This window comes from Perissodus microlepis, chromosome 4 (genome assembly GCF_051167445.1).
Source record: "Perissodus microlepis isolate ML-2025 ecotype Zambia chromosome 4, ASM5116744v1, whole genome shotgun sequence".
In the NCBI taxonomy this organism is placed as follows: Eukaryota; Metazoa; Chordata; class Actinopteri; order Cichliformes; family Cichlidae; genus Perissodus; species Perissodus microlepis.
In genome coordinates this window covers 21371826-21391947 of record NC_140464.1, presented here as the reverse complement: position 1 = coordinate 21391947, position 20122 = coordinate 21371826, and the positions used below count along the sequence as shown (strand labels likewise).

The 20122-nt window shown below is 40.1% G+C and overlaps 1 protein-coding gene across 2 annotated transcripts in view; it reads right to left on the bottom strand.

Annotated features, from left to right (window-relative positions):
• Nucleotides 1–20122, bottom strand: part of prkcbb (protein kinase C, beta b) — a 103219-nt gene that overhangs the window by 7414 nt on the left and 75683 nt on the right. Inside the window, exons 16-17 of one of the 2 annotated variants that reach the window (XM_084926434.1) lie at nucleotides 17497–17637; nucleotides 6940–12753 (exon numbers count right to left, since the gene is read on the bottom strand). In XM_084926434.1, coding sequence (XP_084782560.1) covers nucleotides 12577–12753; nucleotides 17497–17637 — 318 coding nt within the window. In that variant the 3' untranslated portion in view covers nucleotides 6940–12576. Of the gene's footprint in view, nucleotides 1–6939; nucleotides 12754–17496; nucleotides 17638–20122 lie in introns of those variants that run through there. The other variant, XM_084926435.1, reaches the window with a different exon arrangement.

Here is a 20122-nt window from a genome sequence, read left to right as displayed (position 1 = left end):
CTGGCTTTTATACCCACTGGAGTGTCTCCTTCAGGAGAGGCCTGCACTCCTGGTGGGTACAAAACCCATACAGAGCATGTGTGTTTTGCTCTCCAAGTAGAATATCCGATGGCGAGATTAAGTTTTATCTAACCCTCATTCCACACTCAATACATACTGCTGTGAGGTCAAGCACTGTTACAGTCCTAAAAGGTGTATTCAGAGTTATAGCAAACAGCTTAAAACAATGAATTGAAAGTTTTTGCAAAGGACATCTAGAACAGTGTACCTAGAGCACTTTATGTGCACTCATGTTAATGGGAAAGCTGCTAATCTTGAATTAAATGAGGTCATATCTCTAAAACATACGAGCTAATTTCAACAAATATTTAATCTATAGTAGTACCAAAACTTCCACTGTATGTGATCATCCTGATCATATTTGATCTACAGGTACCACTTGTTTTTAAGTTTTATTATATTCAAGTACAAATAAAATTGTATTTTAGTCCACTGGATAAAATGGTCCAGAGTTGACCATCCAGCTACCTCTTTGTTATTAAACCCCTCCTCCTGCTGCAATTTACATCAGTGATCATAGACTGGAGCAAATCACTGTGATGAAGCTAACATGATGTGCTAGTTTGAGACATATATCTGCAAGAGATTTCAGTTTGCTCATGTGAAAGAGGAGTCTTTCACAGAAAGGTTAGACATGGAGTTCCACAGGGCTCTTAACTCGGCCCAATATATATTAACTTGTTAATGTATCTTTTCTATCATTGAGACTTCTCCCATATTAGTTTCTCTTCACTGGTTGCATTTAAAATCAAACGGAATTTGAAACCCACCCACCCAGCTATTTTTGCATTTATAGAAAACTGACGTTACTACATTTAGAGTATATATATATATATATATATATATTATATATATATATCCTTCAAGCTCGGGTCCTCTACCAGAGGCCTGGGAGCTTGAGGGTCCTGCGCAGTATCTTAGCTGTTCCTAGGACTGCGCTCTTCTGGACAGAGATCTCCGATGTTGTTCCTGGGACCTGCTGGAGCCACTCGCCTAGTTTGGGAGTCACCGCACCTAGCGCTCCGATTACCACTGGGACCACTGTTACCTTCACCCTCCACATTTTCTCGAGCTCTTCTCTTAGCTTGGTCATTCTCCACCACCCTTGGGGGCGTCTCCCATTTTGACCCTGGGACTTCCAGGTTATACTCGGCACCGATGTTCCCGTATACTATGCCGGCCACTTGGTTATGGTGTTCCATGTATGCCTTGCCTGCTAGCATCTTACACCCTGCTGTTATGTGCTGGATTGTCTCAGGGGCATCTTTACACAGCCTGCACCTGGGGTCTTGCCTGGTGTGATAGACCCCAGCCTCTATGGATCTTGTGCTCAGTGCTTGTTCCTGTGTTGCCATGATTAGTGCCTCTGTGCTGTCTTTCAGTCCAGCTTTGTCCAGCCACTGGTAGGATTTCTGGATATCAGCCACCTCCTCTATCTGCCGGTGGTACATACCGTGCAGGGGCATGTCCTCATATATATATATATAAGGACATACACACATATATGTATATATATATATATATATATATATATATATATATATATATATATATATGGGAGAAGTCTCTGCTTCCTAATATAGATTAGGAAGCAGAGACTTCTCCCATATTAGTTTCTCTTCACTGGTTGCATTTAAAATCAAATGGAATTTGAAATCCATTGTTGTTGTTGTTGTTTTAAAAATCTACGACACACAGAATCATATGATCAAAACTGGGAATGGGATGCAGAGCCTTCAGCTATCAGGTAACTGTTCTTTTTGATAAAGCTTTTTATTAGGACTAGCTCACGTGAATTTACTGGGGTAAATAGTACATAAACAATACAGCATGTTATTAACTTTGTGTATTATTTCCTCTGTAGTTTACCCTTTTCCCTTGCTGTCCTCTTATCTCTTGTTTTAGTGATATTAGTTTCTTATGTTTGATTGCTGAACCCACCAGTTTTATAGTTTATCGTTTCTCCCTAAGTGGTCTAGGAAAATTGCCACCCTGTGTATGGGTTTGCTATGTAAGGCCCTCTGATTCAAATTCATTCTTAGATTTAGTTTACAAACACATTTAACTTTCTTTAATAAAAGGCCAAACGTCCTGTCTCTGAAGCTCCATAAGTGAGATGCTTCAACTCCTATTGTAAGTTGCTTATCTGGAGTCATGTGCATGTAAGTGGTTGACAGCACTGAGCATCCTTCAATAGAATTATGCAGACGGGAAGCACAAACACATATGAAAAGATGCATGCGTGTGTACGTTCCCAAAACCTTGAAAATGGTCCGCTGTGTGCATTCCAGCTATTTACCAAACATGAACACACACACAGCTGCCAGCTCATAATGTGTTCCATCTCAACACGCTTCATTTGCAGTTAATGCTGCAAGGCAGAGAGACAGAGATATGAAGAGAAAAAAAGAGAGAGAGGGAGAGAAAGAGATGTAGCAAAGGACAGAGAGGGAGATAAATATCAGTGGCTCTTGGTATAGATACATAGCTAGAAAGCGCAGAATATGCAGTGACATTAAGCAAGACACACAATTTTATTTCACACGACTGTGTTCTGGTAGCATTGATTTTAATGGAGGAACATGGCTGAATCTTGAATTTTGTATTTGCCTCCTTACACCTTTCCTCCCCTTCCTCTCCTCCTCCTCTTCTCTTTTGCCCGACTCCCCTGCACCTCTCTCTCATCCCATCTCTTTTCAGTAACAAGAGGATTAGTGGGAGACGAGCCGATGTCAGCTGAGGCTGTGGGGAGAGTGGGAGGCACGGGAAAGGGGAGGTGAAGAGGAGAGGAGGGTGAATGAAAGGCGGTATCGAACGCTGACCTGTTTTGGGCTGATAAGCGCAGACTGCTTTGTGCTAAAGCCACTGGCTTTAATTTGGGGGCCGCAACATTTGGAATTAATTATCATATATACTCCAGCACTGCTGTGGCTTACTGTGTACACTGGCTATTACATCCACTCCCATACAAACTTTATACAGCTTATGTGCTGGAACTTGCTGTTACACAGGAATCTGACTTGCTTTATAAAAAACATTTGCATAAAATACAGCTGTACTACAGCGTTAGTGTAAAGTTAACAGAGGGACGTGAGGTAAAGTATATTTTCTGTTCTGGCTGTGGGCTAAGGCAACAGGAAAACACTATTCTTGACCATTAAAATGTATGTAGCCTAATATACTGCATAATCAGGGAAATGTTCTTTACACAGTATCATTTGTTTTCAATGTCAGAGCTTGAAGTTTTTCGCCTAGCTCCATATCAAAACTTGAAATTAGCGAACATGATTCTTGTCCTCCAATAAATGATTACAACACTGACGGCCACTTTATTAGGTACAGGTTGCTAGTCCTGGGTTGGAGCCCTTTTTGTTTTACAGCCTTAATTCTCTGTGGCACAGATTCAACAAGGTGCTGGAAAAATTCCTCAGAGATGTTGCTCCATATTGGCACGACAGCATCACACAGTTGCTGCAGATTTGTCTGCTGTACATCCGTGATGTGAATCTCAAATGTACTGTATTGGGATCTGGTGATTGTGGAGGTTATTTGAGTACAGTGAACTCATCGTCATTTTCAAGAAACCAGATTATTTGGGCTCTGTGAGTTTGGTGCATTATCCTGCTGGAAGCAGCCATCAGATGTTGGTTATAAAGGTTTGGACATGATCATCAATACTTAGATTGTGGTGTTTCAATAATTTTCAGATAATATTCCCCACATCGTTACACCAGCAGCAGCAGCAGCAGCAGCAGACTGAACCGTTGATACAAGGCAGGATGGATCCATGTTTTCAACCTTTTAATCCTAACATCCAAATGTTGTAGTTGAAGTTGAAATTCACCACATCAGACAACATTTTTCCAATTTTCTATTGTCCAGTTTTGTTGAAACCTCACTCTCCTCAGTTAGAGGAAATGTGTGCTGAGAGATGCTCTTCTGCATACCTTGGCTGTAACAAGTGGTTATTTGAATTACTGTTGCCTTGCTATGAGCCTGCTGACATCAACAAGACATTTTCACTCAGACAACTGACGCTTCGTTGGACCATTCTCTGTAAACCCTCGAGATGTTTTTGTGGGAAAATCTCAGCAGATCAGCCAGTTCTGTCCATGTCTACATAGCTAAATACACTGCGTTGCTGCCTTGTGATTGGCTGTTTAAACATTTGTGTTAACAGGTAGTTGACCAAGTTACCAAAGACCTGAAGAAGTGGTTGGTGACTATAAATTTACACTATAAAGAAAGGGCTGTAAAGATGCATGACATTTTGTAAAGTAAACCTGTGATTCAAGAATATGGATAGAAAGTGTTTAAACTTACTTTATCATGCAGCATTTTCCAATTTTAGTTTATTCAGTTTTGAGTCTAATTCTGCTGCTTGAATCAGCTCATAACACATCCAAGCAAAATTATGGTGCAACAAGTTCCTAGCAAAGGTTTGTCTTTGTCGAACTTTAACATTTGTTTTAACAATTCAAACAAACTTATAATCAGTCTTTGCATATGTGTTAATTATAGTCTTTTATTTTTTTTTAAATGTTTATGTGCACTTGTCTAATGTCCTTGTTAAATTTTTTACAAGTCTTATATAAAAGAAAAACAACAACTCACAATTAATAAAATATATTTTGCTTTCATTCTTTAAAATAAATAAATAAAAGAATGTTCAGTGAGTCACGGTCCTCTTATTCATCAGTCCGACACGATTCAGTGAGAGGTTACTGTTGTCCTGTATAGTAAGTTAAAAATTCGTTTTATTAGATTTATTCATGCTTATAGCCCTGCATGGCCTCTATCTTTATACCAAAAATGTATTGCACCTCACAGAGAACATGGCCTCAAAAGACCCCGTGTACGTGTAACCTGTTAATTAAGAAGCATCAGTAGTGCTGGTAGAAGAATTAGACTCGGAGAAAACGCTGTTTTGATTATTTAAGCTACACTCCAGCTTCATAAGGATAGACGCTAGAGTGGAATCACTCTTCTTATCTAACTCAGCAGGGAAACAAGTCTGAGTATTTCCATAAATGTCAAACTATTTATCATTTTGGGGAAAACAACTTTACAAATGTGTTTATGTAGAGGAAACACTGATTTAAAAAAATTAAGGACATTCTGTGATAAAATGTCAACAAGAGTCACAGAGCCGATGGCTGCTGCCTGAGCCAAAGTACTTTAACATCAGCGTATAAATGTGGAACTGTACGTGTGCAAAATAAATCAGGTTAACTGCTGAAGCTGTAGACGTTTATACCTGTATGTTGTAAATTGCTACATACAGATGTGACGCTGTGTTCCCGGGTAATTTGGAAGGCATTTGCCTTTTTTTGGAGACTGCTTCAAAAGTAGATGTATTACTGACAATGAAAAATACCTTTCTTTTGATACTCTCATATGTATGGGCTCAAAATGTGGTCATAAATATTTTGTACTTGTAAATCAGGATTTGTATGTGTAAAAAGAATTTGTGTGTGCATAAAAAAGATTTGTGTGTGGACTTGCAAGTTACAAGTACAAATTTTGACCCTATTTTTCTTCCTTTCATCTGATTGGTCAATGTCATGTCAATCACAAATGTAACAATCCAATCAGAGAACAGATGGGTTTGGCTGTCGGAGGGGCGCTTTTTTTTTAACTGGGTTTTGGGTTTTGAACAGGGTTTTCTTTGGCTATGTCCACACACAAATCTTTTTTACACACACAAATCTTTTTTACACACACACAAATTCTTTTTACACATACAAATCCTGATTTACAAGTACAAAATATTTATGACCACATTTTGAGCCCATACATATACAGTATTTTATGCATATCTGAGGTCGGGTGAAAGCCTCATCAGGTTTGTTTAACACTAAAAAGCAGCTGTTGTTACCATGGAACACCGGTCACATGTTCCATGCTCGATCCAGCAAAAACTAGAACTGATGTAGATGATTCATTGATGTTTCTCACAGGACATCGGGCATCTTTTTTACCATTCTCATTAACCGTTAAGCCTAACTAGCCTGATTTTACTCTTCATTCTTGGATTTTGAAGCTTCACTGGGTTTATGAACACCCAGAAGCATTCCTGGTGCTGTATTTGTTTTCCCATCACACTCTAGCACAGGTCAGACATGGTTCACAAACTCTGCATCTAGCCGGTCTCCACACTTGTTGACACTGAAATGGACTAAGAGAAATAAATGGTGCACGATACAGTTATTAAAAGTAAATGTGCAGGAGCAGCAGCTGCTTGACTACAGTGGATTGCGAGCAGCTTTAGAGGCGGTGAGAAGCGGCTGAGTGGCTCAGCAGGGCTGTGTATATGTAGGCCGTGTTCTGCATGTTATTTCCTTGAAGTCATCAGACCTACGCTCCTCCATCAGGAAAAGGCTCTTATGATAAGTGGCAGCCATGAAATATGCACAGCCTGTCGTAGCCGCCTGCATCGCTTTGTGGAGCCTCGCTTCGCTTCCTTGTCCCCTCCCTCCATCTTATTCTCCCAGCCACTGTCCCTTCTTAATGCTTTTTTCTTCTTGCCTCCCTTCATTGTTGTTCAATGCCGCCCTCTCCTTTTCATTTTATATTGTTTCTCTTTTCCAATTGCTCAGCAAAACCCCCGTCTGTCAGCCCTCATCACTCTAATCTCTCTGTCTTCTTACCTCCTTTGCTCTCTCTCACTGTCCTCCGTCCCGTCATTCTCTTTTAAAATCAAATCAGTTCGGTCTCCACGGACAGAAACGGAGCGTGCGTTTGTGTGAGAATGACACGAATAAAGAGCAAGTAAATGAGGGGCTGAAATAAAAAATATGAAAGCATGCCACGGAGCCACAGACAGTTCCTGCAGCAGATTAAAACGTACACAGTGCACTCGAAAACACACTAAACATCTTGTAATGCGTCATTGAAATTCTTTATTTTGGGTATGTCGGCTTTTCTTGAAAAACAAGCAAAAAAAAAAAAGAAAAAAAGAATGGCACATGGAAAGCATTTTTAAAGCATTTTTTTCTTTCCTTTTTTCAGTATATACGTATGCTCATACATAACGTTAATAACAGTAGCTGGAATCACACAGTCTTTGAAGCACTGCTGACACAGAAACATGGATCATCCTAATATGTTAAATATATATCATATCTAACTAATAAAAAAGGTAAAAAAAAAAAAAAGTTGTTTTTTTCATGCACAGTCCTTTTTTGCTTCTCCTTCAGCAGGAAGGAATCATCGAAACAGACACTCCTGGAGCAAGACTTCTCTTCCCCTCCACATGTATAATTATATGTATATATCAGTTTTTAACAGTAATATATATGTTTCATTATATATATTTCTATATTTGCTGTTGCTGTTAGATTTCAGTGGCTGAAATAAATACTGACAATGGAGGTTTGACATAGAAAGTAGACACAGGCGACATCGAGTCATAAAACACATTTTCATTCACACTCAAGAAAAACGATAGAAAACTGAAATGTTCTCCCCTGCTGAACTCAGCATTTAAAATCAAAAGACATCCAAACGAGACCGCTTTAATCAAAAGCCAAATTACAGTATATTATAGGCCTCTGTCTCTGCTCGCATCTGATTGGATTAGAGGGACCGTGTGTGAAAGTATTCTGCGACAAAATGATGATGATAAAAAATCTTAGCGATGTCAGTTTCCTGCTAACCCTTCCTCACCTTAGACACAATCTTTACTCTATCTGTAGGCGACAGGGCTCTTTTATTTTTACCATTTTTTTTAAAGTAATGAATTAAGAAAATTACAATCATTGAAGAAGCCCAGAGTATGTGCAACTATAGCTAAATCAGACATTACTGTGAGTATAGTTGTCACATATGATTAATTTACTGCTATCTTTTAAAGCTTCTTAGCATCACTGATAGCTGCCACTCATTCAAGTGAATGTACTGTATGATAGCATTTCTACGCAGCGTACAAACCTCTACAATCTGCTAGCATCGCTTGTTTGGACTGAGGCCGACAGGATAATTGCAATCTATCACTTAATCCCAGTATAAATGATGAACCCCTAAACCTAAGCAAACATCCAGGTGTGCCAAATAATTTTCACAAAAGGGAATTATATTTGAATAGGATAATTATACTGGATCTAAACATTCCTGCAGTTGCTTTTTTTTGGCTATCAAATAATAAGTGGATCTGCAAGTAAATGGTACCTCCTGCACCAAGACTTTCAATATTTTGGTGGGGACATAGAGGATATATTCTACCCAATCTCAAGTAAGGTCAATTAAAAAAAAAAAAAGCTTGATATTTTCTCCTAAACTCATTTTAAAGAGTTACGTTTGATGGCAATAACAATAATTAACATTTAAACTATGCATTATAAAGATCACATTCAACTCTGATCAAGTGGATGCCTGAAGACCTCCAACTGCCACCAGAACAAAAACCATCAGCTGCAGATATACAAGAAGAAAGTTACTGAACCAGAGTGTTAACGCGCCAACTTTGCAGACAAACAAAACCCCCCAACGACCTCCTCCACTGTCCCTCTTTAATAAGTGGCTAGAGTCAAAGAGACACAAAGCCTGAGCTGAACAGACATACTGCTAACCTCACCGCCTCAATATGTAAATCACTAACAGGATTAGGGATGCACTGATACCGATACCGGTATCGGGTATCGGCCTCGATACCACATTTTCTAAAGTACTCGTACTCGTTAAAAGTCCCCCGATACCGAGGACCGATACCACGGTCTGAGACCTGTCTATGTTTGAGCGGCATGTAAGGGGTTAATCACAGGCCCCGAGTGCCCGCCCGCAGGCCCCGGCTGCAGCTCAGAGCGGGGAGAAAGCGAGGCGAGACATATCAGCTGTGTGGAACTATTTCAAAGTGAACGAAGACGCGAAAACAAAGGCGGACTGCAAATTGTGCTCAGCGAAATTGTCCAGAGGAGGCTCTAAAGGTAGCGCATTTAACACAAGCAATTTAATCAAGCACCTAAAATCCCAACACAACAACGAGTACAAAGAGTTTACCCACGCTTATTTACCCACGCTTATTAGCACAGAGGAGCATAGCTGATGTTATAGCAGTGGGACGGAAAATAGTTGGGCATTTTAAACATTCTGCCTTAGCCTACTCCCGCCTCAAGGACATTCAGGGACAGCTCAACCAGCCAATAAAGAGACTGCAGCAGGACGTACAGACGCGCTGGAACAGCACGTATTACATGCTCCAGTCCCTCATTGAGCAAAAGCGAGTGCACGGACTCCCTGACTATCTCACCGCTCACCAATGGGCTCTTATGGAGACGTCTGTTGCCATCCTCGCCCCCTTTGAGGAACTAACTAAAAAAGTGAGCAGCTACGACGCACTAGCCTCTGATGTCATCCCAGCTGTGACTGTGCTAGTGAGACTTCTAAACAGACAAACAGACGAACAAATTTAAAATTAAATTTTGTTTTTTTTATAATTATTTATTCTGTAATATGTTGCATACAACATGCTTTTCATTTTAAATAAATGTTCTTAATTCCAAACTAGTCCCTTGTTTGTTTGTTTTTTGTTAAATTATAGGACTAAAGCTGTTACCTGCAAATTTAAATCATGTTTTTATTAAGTACTCGGTATCGGTATCGGCGAGTACTGAAATGCAAGTACTCGTACTCGTACTCGTTTCCAAAAAAGTGGTATCGGTGCATCCCTAAACAGGATTATTGCTCGCTAGGGAAAACAAAAGAGAAAACAGAGTTTTCTACTTCAGGAGGCCTACTGTAACATTACCTTCTGTCCCAATAATTCTTATGGCAAACACAGACAGCAAATCACAGTGGGTTAAACCTCAACTCCTAATTCTAGAAAAGTAGACCAAAAACCCAGGAAAGCCTGATATATTGTTCTGATTTTCTGTTTCTCTGTCCTTAAAGAAACTTTTCATAGGCTAAGTGACTTTTAAAGATGCTCAAGGACTTAAACATGCATTTTGACAGCAGAGACCTGGGCCCACTTTTGACTTTCAGACAAGAAATCCTAACCTGCAAATCAGCTGTGTGTTTGAGGTGGTGCTTTCCAAGGTCTACAGAGGTGGAATTTGGCATCACTGTTCATCCAAACTAAAGATTTTGGACTTTCTAAAGCCCTAGCCGCACAGACCTAGAGACCAACCTGTGACCCCCTAGCATCAACCACTTGATGAGCGGATACTAGTGGATACCAGTAGATATTAGTGGATATGAGTGGATACTCGTCAACTGGTTGATGCTAGAGATTGATTGATGCGCTGCTATGTGAACTTGATCTAAAAGAGGTATACGATGATGCTGCACCAAAAACCTCTTTGGGATTGCGTTGCTCACCTTTCAAACTTTTCTTCAAACTCTCACCAACTGAAGCAGTGAAACCATTAGAAGTGCAATGCAAAACTAGAAAGGCCAAACTGTCTCCAGTTTGTGTCAAATTTACTTAAAGTTTCACTGCCAGTCAGAAAGTAGTTGGAGACTGATTGCAGAGAAGCCAGTGTCTTCTTTGCAAACTGTGGGTGACTGTGGCAATCAAGGATCAAGTTTTTAGTGTAGCACCCTCTTTGTGACCAATTTCACCTACCAACTGTTAGCAACCACTTGCCAACCAGTCCTAGTGACTGGTCTCTAAAGGGTTTGGATCACTCTTGTGACTAGAAAGAGATGTACCTTTTTGACTGCTAGTAAAACATTTTATTCTAATTTCTTTTATTTCTTTCCTAAAATGCAAATAGATTTTTCTATTCTGCCTCTACCACATTAATACTGCTCGATTTAAAGAGGGCTGCCGACATTTACCACGCTAACAAAAGTAAAAGGTAGGTGGACTCACAAAAATGCAAACACATAAGTGTGTTTGCATAGACAGTACTTGTTCCCTAAGACAAAACACGCTTATATCGACACACACACACACACACACACACACTGTAAACAAATGGTCAGATATTGGAATCATGCTTTTATAAAACACAAAGAAATAACTGCTAGTCTTTTTCATCGCTTAAATACTGCTTAACAGACATCAGATCAGAGTACAGGAAATGGCATTATCTATTTGTCTGACTCAAACCCTCGGTAAAGACTACATTTCCCAACAGCATTTTTTATGGACAGAAATTACATAAAATCTGATATTTGTGGTACAAACCTGAAAACTGGCAGTATTAATTATTAAAATAATACTCCATGAGCAAATATGCTAAAATGCAGTTGGGAGATAAGGTCCAGGGCTACTCTTGATATAGAAACTCATGCATGCATGTCAAGCATTCCAGTTTATAGGTATAAACACACAGACACTATTATTAATATAAGCCCACTAAGAAGCCCACTAAAATTATAGGCTTATCAAAATGCACTGGAAAAGCTGAGGAATGGGTAAAAGAAAAGCTAAATCACATTTCCCACCTGAATAAAAGTTAGAAAATGGAGTGCCAAAGCTATGTTACACAGGACGTCTCGCGGTTGTTTAGTTGTGAAATCCTATAGTTAGATTGTAAAAGTTTTAGTAAATGCATTTATTAAAATATAATCACCCTTTTAGTCACACCCTAACTGTGCTATATGAAATCCAATTATTTTGGTCCCTCGGTTTCGAAATCCATGATTTATGAACTTTAAAAGATCCTAATTAATTTCTAATCCTTTATCTGATTGCGCATGCTAAATTAAACCCAAACTCTTTGTTCACACTGCAAGCAACACAATTTGAAAATCACCCAAGATGCAAAAAAAGACAGATTTAGAAAGCACGTCAGATGTTTCTTGGTATGTACTGTGTCATGCACGCTATTGTTCTAAACTGGTTTAGAACGATCATCCGCAACACTTAAACCACCGACAGCAGAAATGAATAACACACCAGCAGCTTTTGACTTTGCAGCATAATGTTGCAAAACGTCTTCAGGAATGCTTTTAAAGAGCTCAAGGTTTTAACTTCCAAATTCCCCAGATCTAACTTACACAATCTGCTGCTGACATCTTGGTGCTCGATATCACAGGACATCTCAGGGACTCTTGTGTGTCTGCAATGAGTCAGAGCTGTTCTGGTGATATGAGAGGGATTTAGGCAATATAAGCCAGGTGGTTTTAATGTTGCGGGTGATTGATGTATAGTAATAACCCTCTCAGTGCTAAGAAAAGGCTAACTGCATACTGTATGCTGCACTGTACTAAGTTACAGCTGTGATTTGATTGTGTTTAATCGTGACAAATTTGTATAAATGCATTTATCCAAAGCTCTCAATGAGATCTGTAATTAAATCGTGCTACAGCACACGAAATCGAGTTTTTAAATCTCAAGAAGGGGCCAACGAATTATTCAAGCTGCAACAGTGTGAACAATGTGTGTTCTTCTCATAAAACCTTACTTTGTCTGTCAGTTTAACGACACTAGCATCAGAAATCATCAGAAATTTAAGATGGCACGTTTGCGCATGCGTGCGTGTATCTCAGAGTTAGGTAGGGACTGATCCTGAAGAAACAGTTGTGTATGTTTGCGTGTGTGTCCATGTGTCCATGCGTGAGCTGTAATCAAGCCTGCTCGGTGGCAGTGGTGGCAGCAGCATTTCCTGTGAACTCTGGGTTGATAAAGGAGAATCCCTGGAACTCGTCTTGGTCCAGATTCTGAATCACTTCCTCATCGGGAGGGGTCAGCACCGGCGGGTGGCGTGTGAAAAAACGGTCAAAGTTTTCGGCATCTCGTCCACACTGTTAAGGGAGGGAGGGCGGGGAGGGATGGAGTACAAGGCAGGGGGGGGGGATTTGGGAAGGGGAAGAGTGGGAATGGATAGGAGTGAATGGATCAAAGTTGGGTGGGGGGTAGAAGGAGAGGAAAACAAAAGAAGGGGGGGGGATGGCAGGTTGAACCAGGGTGTGAGATGACATCACTTTGAACAAGGTTTCAAATATCAGAACAAGTGGCAGTACTTGGGGTGCGCTTGATTTAACTCTCCATTAGTCATGCATAAAATGCCATTTTTTAATTAGAAGTGAAAAAAAGAAAAGAGTAAATCACTTCTGGGAGAAGATAAATGAAGCACGCCTCAGGTATGCTTTCCCTTTTTCAAATATTTGAAGCATTTTCAACTCAAACTTCCAAACAAGGTTACTGAAGTCTCAAACAGCCTGTGGAAGTGCACTACACCGAACTGGTGACCATGCAAGCATTAATGCATGGCGTGTGGACTTTTTCCCTTTATTTGGCAAAAACAAACAAACGAACAGATTTTTCTGCTTTCTCTTAAGGACAGCGGTTGCAAAACTTGGATTTAAATGGATTTCTAAACAGCCGCACTAGAAAAGGCTTAAAGCCACAAGATAATTATTGGTGTAATTGTGGGTTAATTATATGCTGCAGCCGTGGAGACCTGCAGAGATTTGATAGACCAAATCAGATCATCAGGACTGGGAAAAAAGGCTCTGGATTTTTGCTTAGGAAATGTGCAGTTTGCCAAAATAATTTACTAACCTTCACAATATCCTACATGTGACACTTAACTGAAACCCTTGACATGTGGCTTTCATGATCCAATCTGAGTCTCGGCAACAGTGAGCACTTACAAAGACGTAACTGGTGCCAGAGTGAAATAATCTCCTTTACGTTGTGTCCAATTTACATCAGATGGAATCTGTTGTCTCGTCCTTTTCCTTCCTCTGACCATTGGGAAGCCAAATCAAGCTTATATACCCTTGAGATGCGTTCCCATCTAAGTACATAAAACTAGTTATTAACTTGAAAACTATATTTTTCCCGGCAGTATCCCTCACAGGGACGGTGGGCTGAGCTACTTCCTGCCCCCTCCCCCATCTCCATCACTGCACTGAGCTTTAATTAACACAACAAGGATTCAGTGTCCTCTGACAACATCACCCAGAGGAAAACTACAAACTCATTAAATCTCTGCAACTCCAAAAAAACCTAATGAAATTAAGCCAAAGTGTTTATAGTTTGGGGAAATAATGTGAAATGAGAAATACGCCAGGGTCAGTAGTATTTGCAGCTAATTACTCACATTTGTTTAACCTGTTTGGGGAGGCAGATGGGAAAAATCAGCCGAGAAGGGAAATAAAATGAGTGCCACAAAGTTTAGAAGTTTATGGAAAGTCAAAGAGCCACAACCCGAGGGACACCATGGATGTAGCAGGGTTCATTTTGGGTGAATTGTCCCTTTAGAAAAAAAAAACTGGACAAAAGTATTACTTACTATATTATTTAGAAGTTGTAATAGTTTAAACTGTATACTACTGTGAGATTTTTGTAGTGCACTCCAGGTTTCATTTGAGACTTCCCACAGAGCATGCAAATAAATATATACGAAAAAACCGTGAACACAGAGGACAAATAAAATGTGTAGATGAAAGGACAGACGGCTTGATGGATGGAGTAGTGGGAAGATGGATGGATGGATAATATCTTTGTGAGGATGATGGAGAAAAAGACAGACACTGGGTTGCTGAAAAGACAGATGAGTGGAAACACGGCACAGTGATACAGTAACTACCAAAAAAATGGTATTTGGAACATTTTTTTAGATGTCGGGTGGATGAAGGAGGCAGCCAGTCAGTCTGTCTGTTGGATGATCGGTCAGTCATTCATTAATTCAACAGCTCCTATTTGTCAGCTAATTCATTAAAGCATCAGTAGCACATAAAGCCACAAACTGACAAAAATCAACAAAATATTAACAAATTAACTCCTGATCAAACCAATAAGGCCTATTGGAATCAAATATCCTCCAGAAACAACAACCCACACCAAAACAGCATCAAAGAAACAAACTTACTATAAATGTTTGTCTGTCTCCTACAAATTATTTTTCCATGCTATTATTTCGTCATTAAAGCTGCTCCTTTTCACATTTTTTAAATGCAAAATAAGCATAAGAATTTTGTTTATTATGAATAAAGCAAACAATGTGTTGCATAAGGAAAATGTAAAAGATAATCATAATACTAATGATTAGTATTATGAGTTATATGGTAAATAAAACATACAGTACTGTACGGAAGTTTTGAGTAACCCCTCATTTTTTTACATTTAAACTCAGAGGAATTGTTTTTTCTCTTGTCTTTTTTTTAAGTGGTCTTGAGCAAGAGTTCTCCGGGTTTTCTGAAATTTTAAACATTTTTCTTTGGCTGCTTTTTCCCTAATTTTCAGTTGAGTTCTTGTTTCTAACCATTTTCTGAGAATTTCTTTTTTTGATAGACCACTAAATACTGGCCTATGAATCATTCAAGCATAAAAACTACTCAACTCAAGAATCAGTCTTTTGTCTACTCGGACAAAGAAACAGTTTTTATTTGTATTCTAGGCACTTTGCTGTTAGTAGCCTGTTAGAAAAACACATCATTCAGCATCAATGACCAAGATAAAGCAGTTTGAAGGGCATCAAACAGTATTTTTGCACCAGCAAGGTCAATTCCAAAAAGCTATTGGTCAAAAACTTGGCATATCTGGGTGGAAATAGTCTTGGTGGAAGAGTGGGTGACAAGAAGCGATTCTTAAGGAAGGGAAACAGGGAGAAAAGGCTGTGGTATGTTAAATTATACAAGAACTGGACTGAAAGTTAGTGGCAACAGATCTTATGGAGTGATGAATCCAAATTTGAGATTTTTGGTTCAAAGAGTGTCTGCATCTGTAAAACATGGAGGAGGCTCTGGTTTGGTGCCTAATTTCAGCCAGTGATGTTGGGGATCTTGTCAAAATTGAAATATGAACATAAAAAACTACCATCTGGAAAGCATGTGATTGGAAATTATTTCATTCTTTTGCTTAACAGTAATCCCAAAAACACTTCAAAGGCAGCCAAAGCAAACCTGCAGAGCAAAATAAACAGTGGAACACTATCAGTCATGGATTGGCCTCCCCAGAGCCCAGACCTCGACATGATCGAAGCAGTGTGGGATCATCCTGGCAGAGAATAGAAGAAAAGGCAGCCAACATCCAAAGAAGAGCTTTGAATGTCCTTCAAGAAGTCTGGAGAACTATTCCTAAAGACTACTGACAAGAAAGCTGCCTAAGAGAGTTAAAACTCTGTTTTTGTTTATAGACTGTATTTCCATGTATGTTGCAAACTAACATATATGGGGGGTAGCTCAAGACTTTTACACAGTACTGTACAAAAGATTAAACTCTTATGAGTTAAAGATAAAATAAATCAAGTTTGAGGGAATTTGTTTTGTTTTTCTTTTTGCTGCACGTCTTCGTGGTGATAAGGCTTTTAGTGAGAAATAAAAGGAGAGCCTCCTTAAAATAACACAGAGACAAAACCCAACACAGGTTACTGAAAGAAATCTGGCAACATAGCACCATAAAAGATCAAAGAACTGCCTTCAGATGCTAAACCGAACTAAACTTTGATGTGGCGTAAACGCAATGGTTCCAAACCTATTTATTATCGCCACTCAAAGGCAGTAAGAGAGAAAATAGCAAGTGACGGGGCAGGGGTGAGAAAGATACAAGATGCTGGAGAGACGAGATCAAACAGAACAAAGAGAGAGATGAAGAGAAAGGGAGAAAAAGTAGCGAGGAGAAGAGATCAGACAACAGACGGTGTGACTCTGCAGAAACACGTCTAAGTCTTAAAAAAAAAGCCAGATCCTAATGGAGACCTCTACCACACGAGAACGTACACGTCCTGAATAAAGAGACACACTGCAGCATTACTGGTCCAACACACACGCATGCACACACACCGCAGGCTGCAGGAAAAGCTCAACTCTGAAAAACTCTTTAGCAGCACTGTGGCCTCAGGCTGGGGTTTGTGTGAGTATTAGATGACATCATTCTGACTCGGCTCATGATCAAACTTGTTTTGTCGTAAATTAAAAAAAGAAGAAGTCTAACAACGAACAACACAAACACATTTGCTCTGTACGGACTTATTATCCCCTGGAGGTTTAGTCTAAACTCAGGCTAACCTCAGAGAAAACAAACGCTCTTTTATTTCAACGGCACCAAACTGTAGCTGCCAATTTTGTGCACGTGCATCCAAAAGTGCAGTCAATGTCCAGTATATTTTCATCTAGCCCACGTTCATTACTGAGCCTCTTTTAGTGTTTTCGCCATCAACGTCCCTGGCATTGTTATCATCACCGACGCTGCCCTCATCGCCACACATCCTTCAGCATCACTGTCAACATCATGAGCATCATTTCGAGACTTACCTGTGTGCATTGTCCCAAATTAAAGGAAAGGAAAGAGACAGAAACATCACATTGATAGTGAAAAGATGAGTAAGCCAAGAGAAAGGTAGTTGTTGAAAGAAAATAGGAAGGAAATTAGAATAAAAGAAGAGAAGAGAGAGTTTTTATTATGAGTTTAACCTCTAATGAATTAAACTCCACGTCTCTACTCCTGTCAAAGAGTATTTTGCGCACTTATTATTGTGCGACTTGTGACTTGCACATGCTTATCTGCGGTCATGTCGGGTTTGGCGGGGACGGACTTACAGCTCTCGGTTTGAAGGGTGGTTGCACCTCCTTGTTCTCCAGTTTCTCCCAGTCCATGTAGCGGAAGAAGCTGTGCTCTCTGATGTCTCTCTCGCCCTCTGGACCACAGCCCAGGCGTTTCGCTGGATGCTTTGTCATCAGCTGTGCAGACATGGAGAAGAGAAAGGATTACTGTGTGTCCACCTTTCTTATTTTTTGTTTTTTTTAAAAAAAATTCTTTTAAAGTGAATGTTTATTCATCTTTCTACCTTTCTGGTAGTCTTGACACTGCAAAAAAAGCTAGTAGCCACATTAGCATCTCTGCGCATTTTCATGCATCTGTGCTGTGAAGTAAACCTTACATTTACAATACTAACATATTGATGTTTAGCAAATATGATGTCTACCACGCTCACCGTCATAGTTTCAGAGAACAGTGCGTTGTAAGTGCTAACTGGCACTAGATTTAAGCTATAACTGAGAAAATAAAGTCAAGGCCAAGAGACAAGTTGGCGTCTCCCTGGCAACTTTTGATAACTAATGAAAAATGTGTGGTTCCTGATTGGTTGGTTTAAGTTGCCGGCTGCAGCGTAGGTAAAAGAGTCTAAAAGAGGGTTTTTCACCAAAAACCTCCTTCCCACATAGCAAAATTGGTATGGCCCAGATCTGGCCCACACAATGTGGTTACACATGGTCCACATACCGCAAAGAATGACGGCCCTTTGGTGGCCCAGATCAAGTTTGCCAGAGGTAATCCGCACATGGGCCAGCACAAGGCCAGTTGCAGACACACCAGTGGTCTTGTGGTGGTCCAGAACAGTTTCATATCTGGCCGGAACATAATAGTGCAAAAGTAACATGACAAAACTCTTTAGACTGATTCTACTCCCCACATTACTCAAAGTGCTCTACATGAAATGCCACATTCACACACTACCTCTAAACTGAGTGCTTCCTAACTACATTCATACACATTCACACTCTTGACAGGCAAACTGGAGGTGCTAGGGATCGACCCACTAACCTTCCGATCAGAAGGTGACCTGCTCTACCTCCTGAGCTACAGCCACCCGATGGTAAACATGAGTAAACCCTCACTAGGTTTTGGATAAAGTGTACACTCACAAACCTGTCAAACCTGCATTTGAAACATTGGCTACCATAGCAGTATAGTATTGCAACATGGCATCTGGGTCTTCTAACTAAAATAGGAAAATAGGAACATAAATAGTGCCATCATTGCCAGACCTGGCCCACATCTGGTTGACATACACCCTTGCATGACATAGGGTCAGTCAGAAGTGCCAGCTTGATGCCGGATCCGGGGAAGACCTGTTTTCTATGAGCCTTGGCCACATAAACCAAACTACAACCGGGCCAGATGTGGCATGGCATCACATAAACAGTGCCATCTACGCCAGGCCTGGCCCATATCTGGATGACATACCACTTACCATGCCCGAAGTCAGTCGGCAGTGCTGGCTTGACACCAGATCCGGGCCAGACGTGTCTGCTATGTGGGTTGTGATTGCTTTGGTCCATGGCAGATCACAGATGTCAAACTACTCGCCATGTGCTAATGAAACTGCGCCTTACTGCTGCAACCACCGTGTTTTGAAAGGGTTTACTTTGTTCACGATGTGTGTCACACTTTTCACTTTTTCACTACTGCTTGGCGAGTAGCTGGTGAGTGTTTGCAGAAAAGTTACCGTCTTTCATACAAACTACTGGTGACCAAAGTAATCACAAAGATGATGACCAGTCCAGTCATGGGCCTGCTAATATGGCATCAGTGCATGTAGGAAGGATTCTGACTTGGTGTTCAGTCATAATCCTGCAGCTAGGACTCCAGGCTTCAAAAACCAATTGGTGATGCTTTTTGACTTTTATATAGGTGTTGTGGATCATTAGTCTAAACGCAATTAGAATACAAGAACTCATAATGTCTGCAAAAAACTTCACTGCAATCCACTGAAGAGCTGTTGAGATATTTTAGTGTGGATCAAAATGATATAGTGATCCGACAGCTAACATTACAAGCCCTGGAGCAATGCTTCTGGTGTTGCCAAAATGTTAAACGAGCTGTTTAATCATTTCGTCTTTGCCAAAGGAAAAATGTTGTTTTAAGTGTTAACCGTTTCCAAGTTACAAATGATCTGCAGGAAACTACACTTCAGGAAACTCATGATTTTACAACTTTTTATTTTCATGTGTACACACAGTTACATAAAGTAAGTAGGAGCCATATTACTAACCTGCAAGAGTCTAAATCTGATCTGTGCTCAACAGTGTGCTGCTCCAGTGCCCCAAATTTCCCCTTTGGAATCATTAAAGTTTCATCTCATTTATTCCTGATTCCTGCCCTGGGTTTAAACCACAATTCTTCCACTTTCATTGCTGTTTATGAAAAAGCTCATTATAGTTATTAGAGTTTCTTAATCCTTAATTTTAACCATCCTTCCATTTTACTGTCATCTTGCATGCCTCTCCCTGGGGAGCAAATACAAGCCACCAAGTAACAGCCTGCAGACAAATGAATAACTGTTGTCTTTCTTTCCTCTTTTGCCACAGTAGTCATCCGCAGGCATAATTAAAGACCGTTTATAATGTCTGTCCACACAAAACCTCCATGGGGGAGTGATGCTAC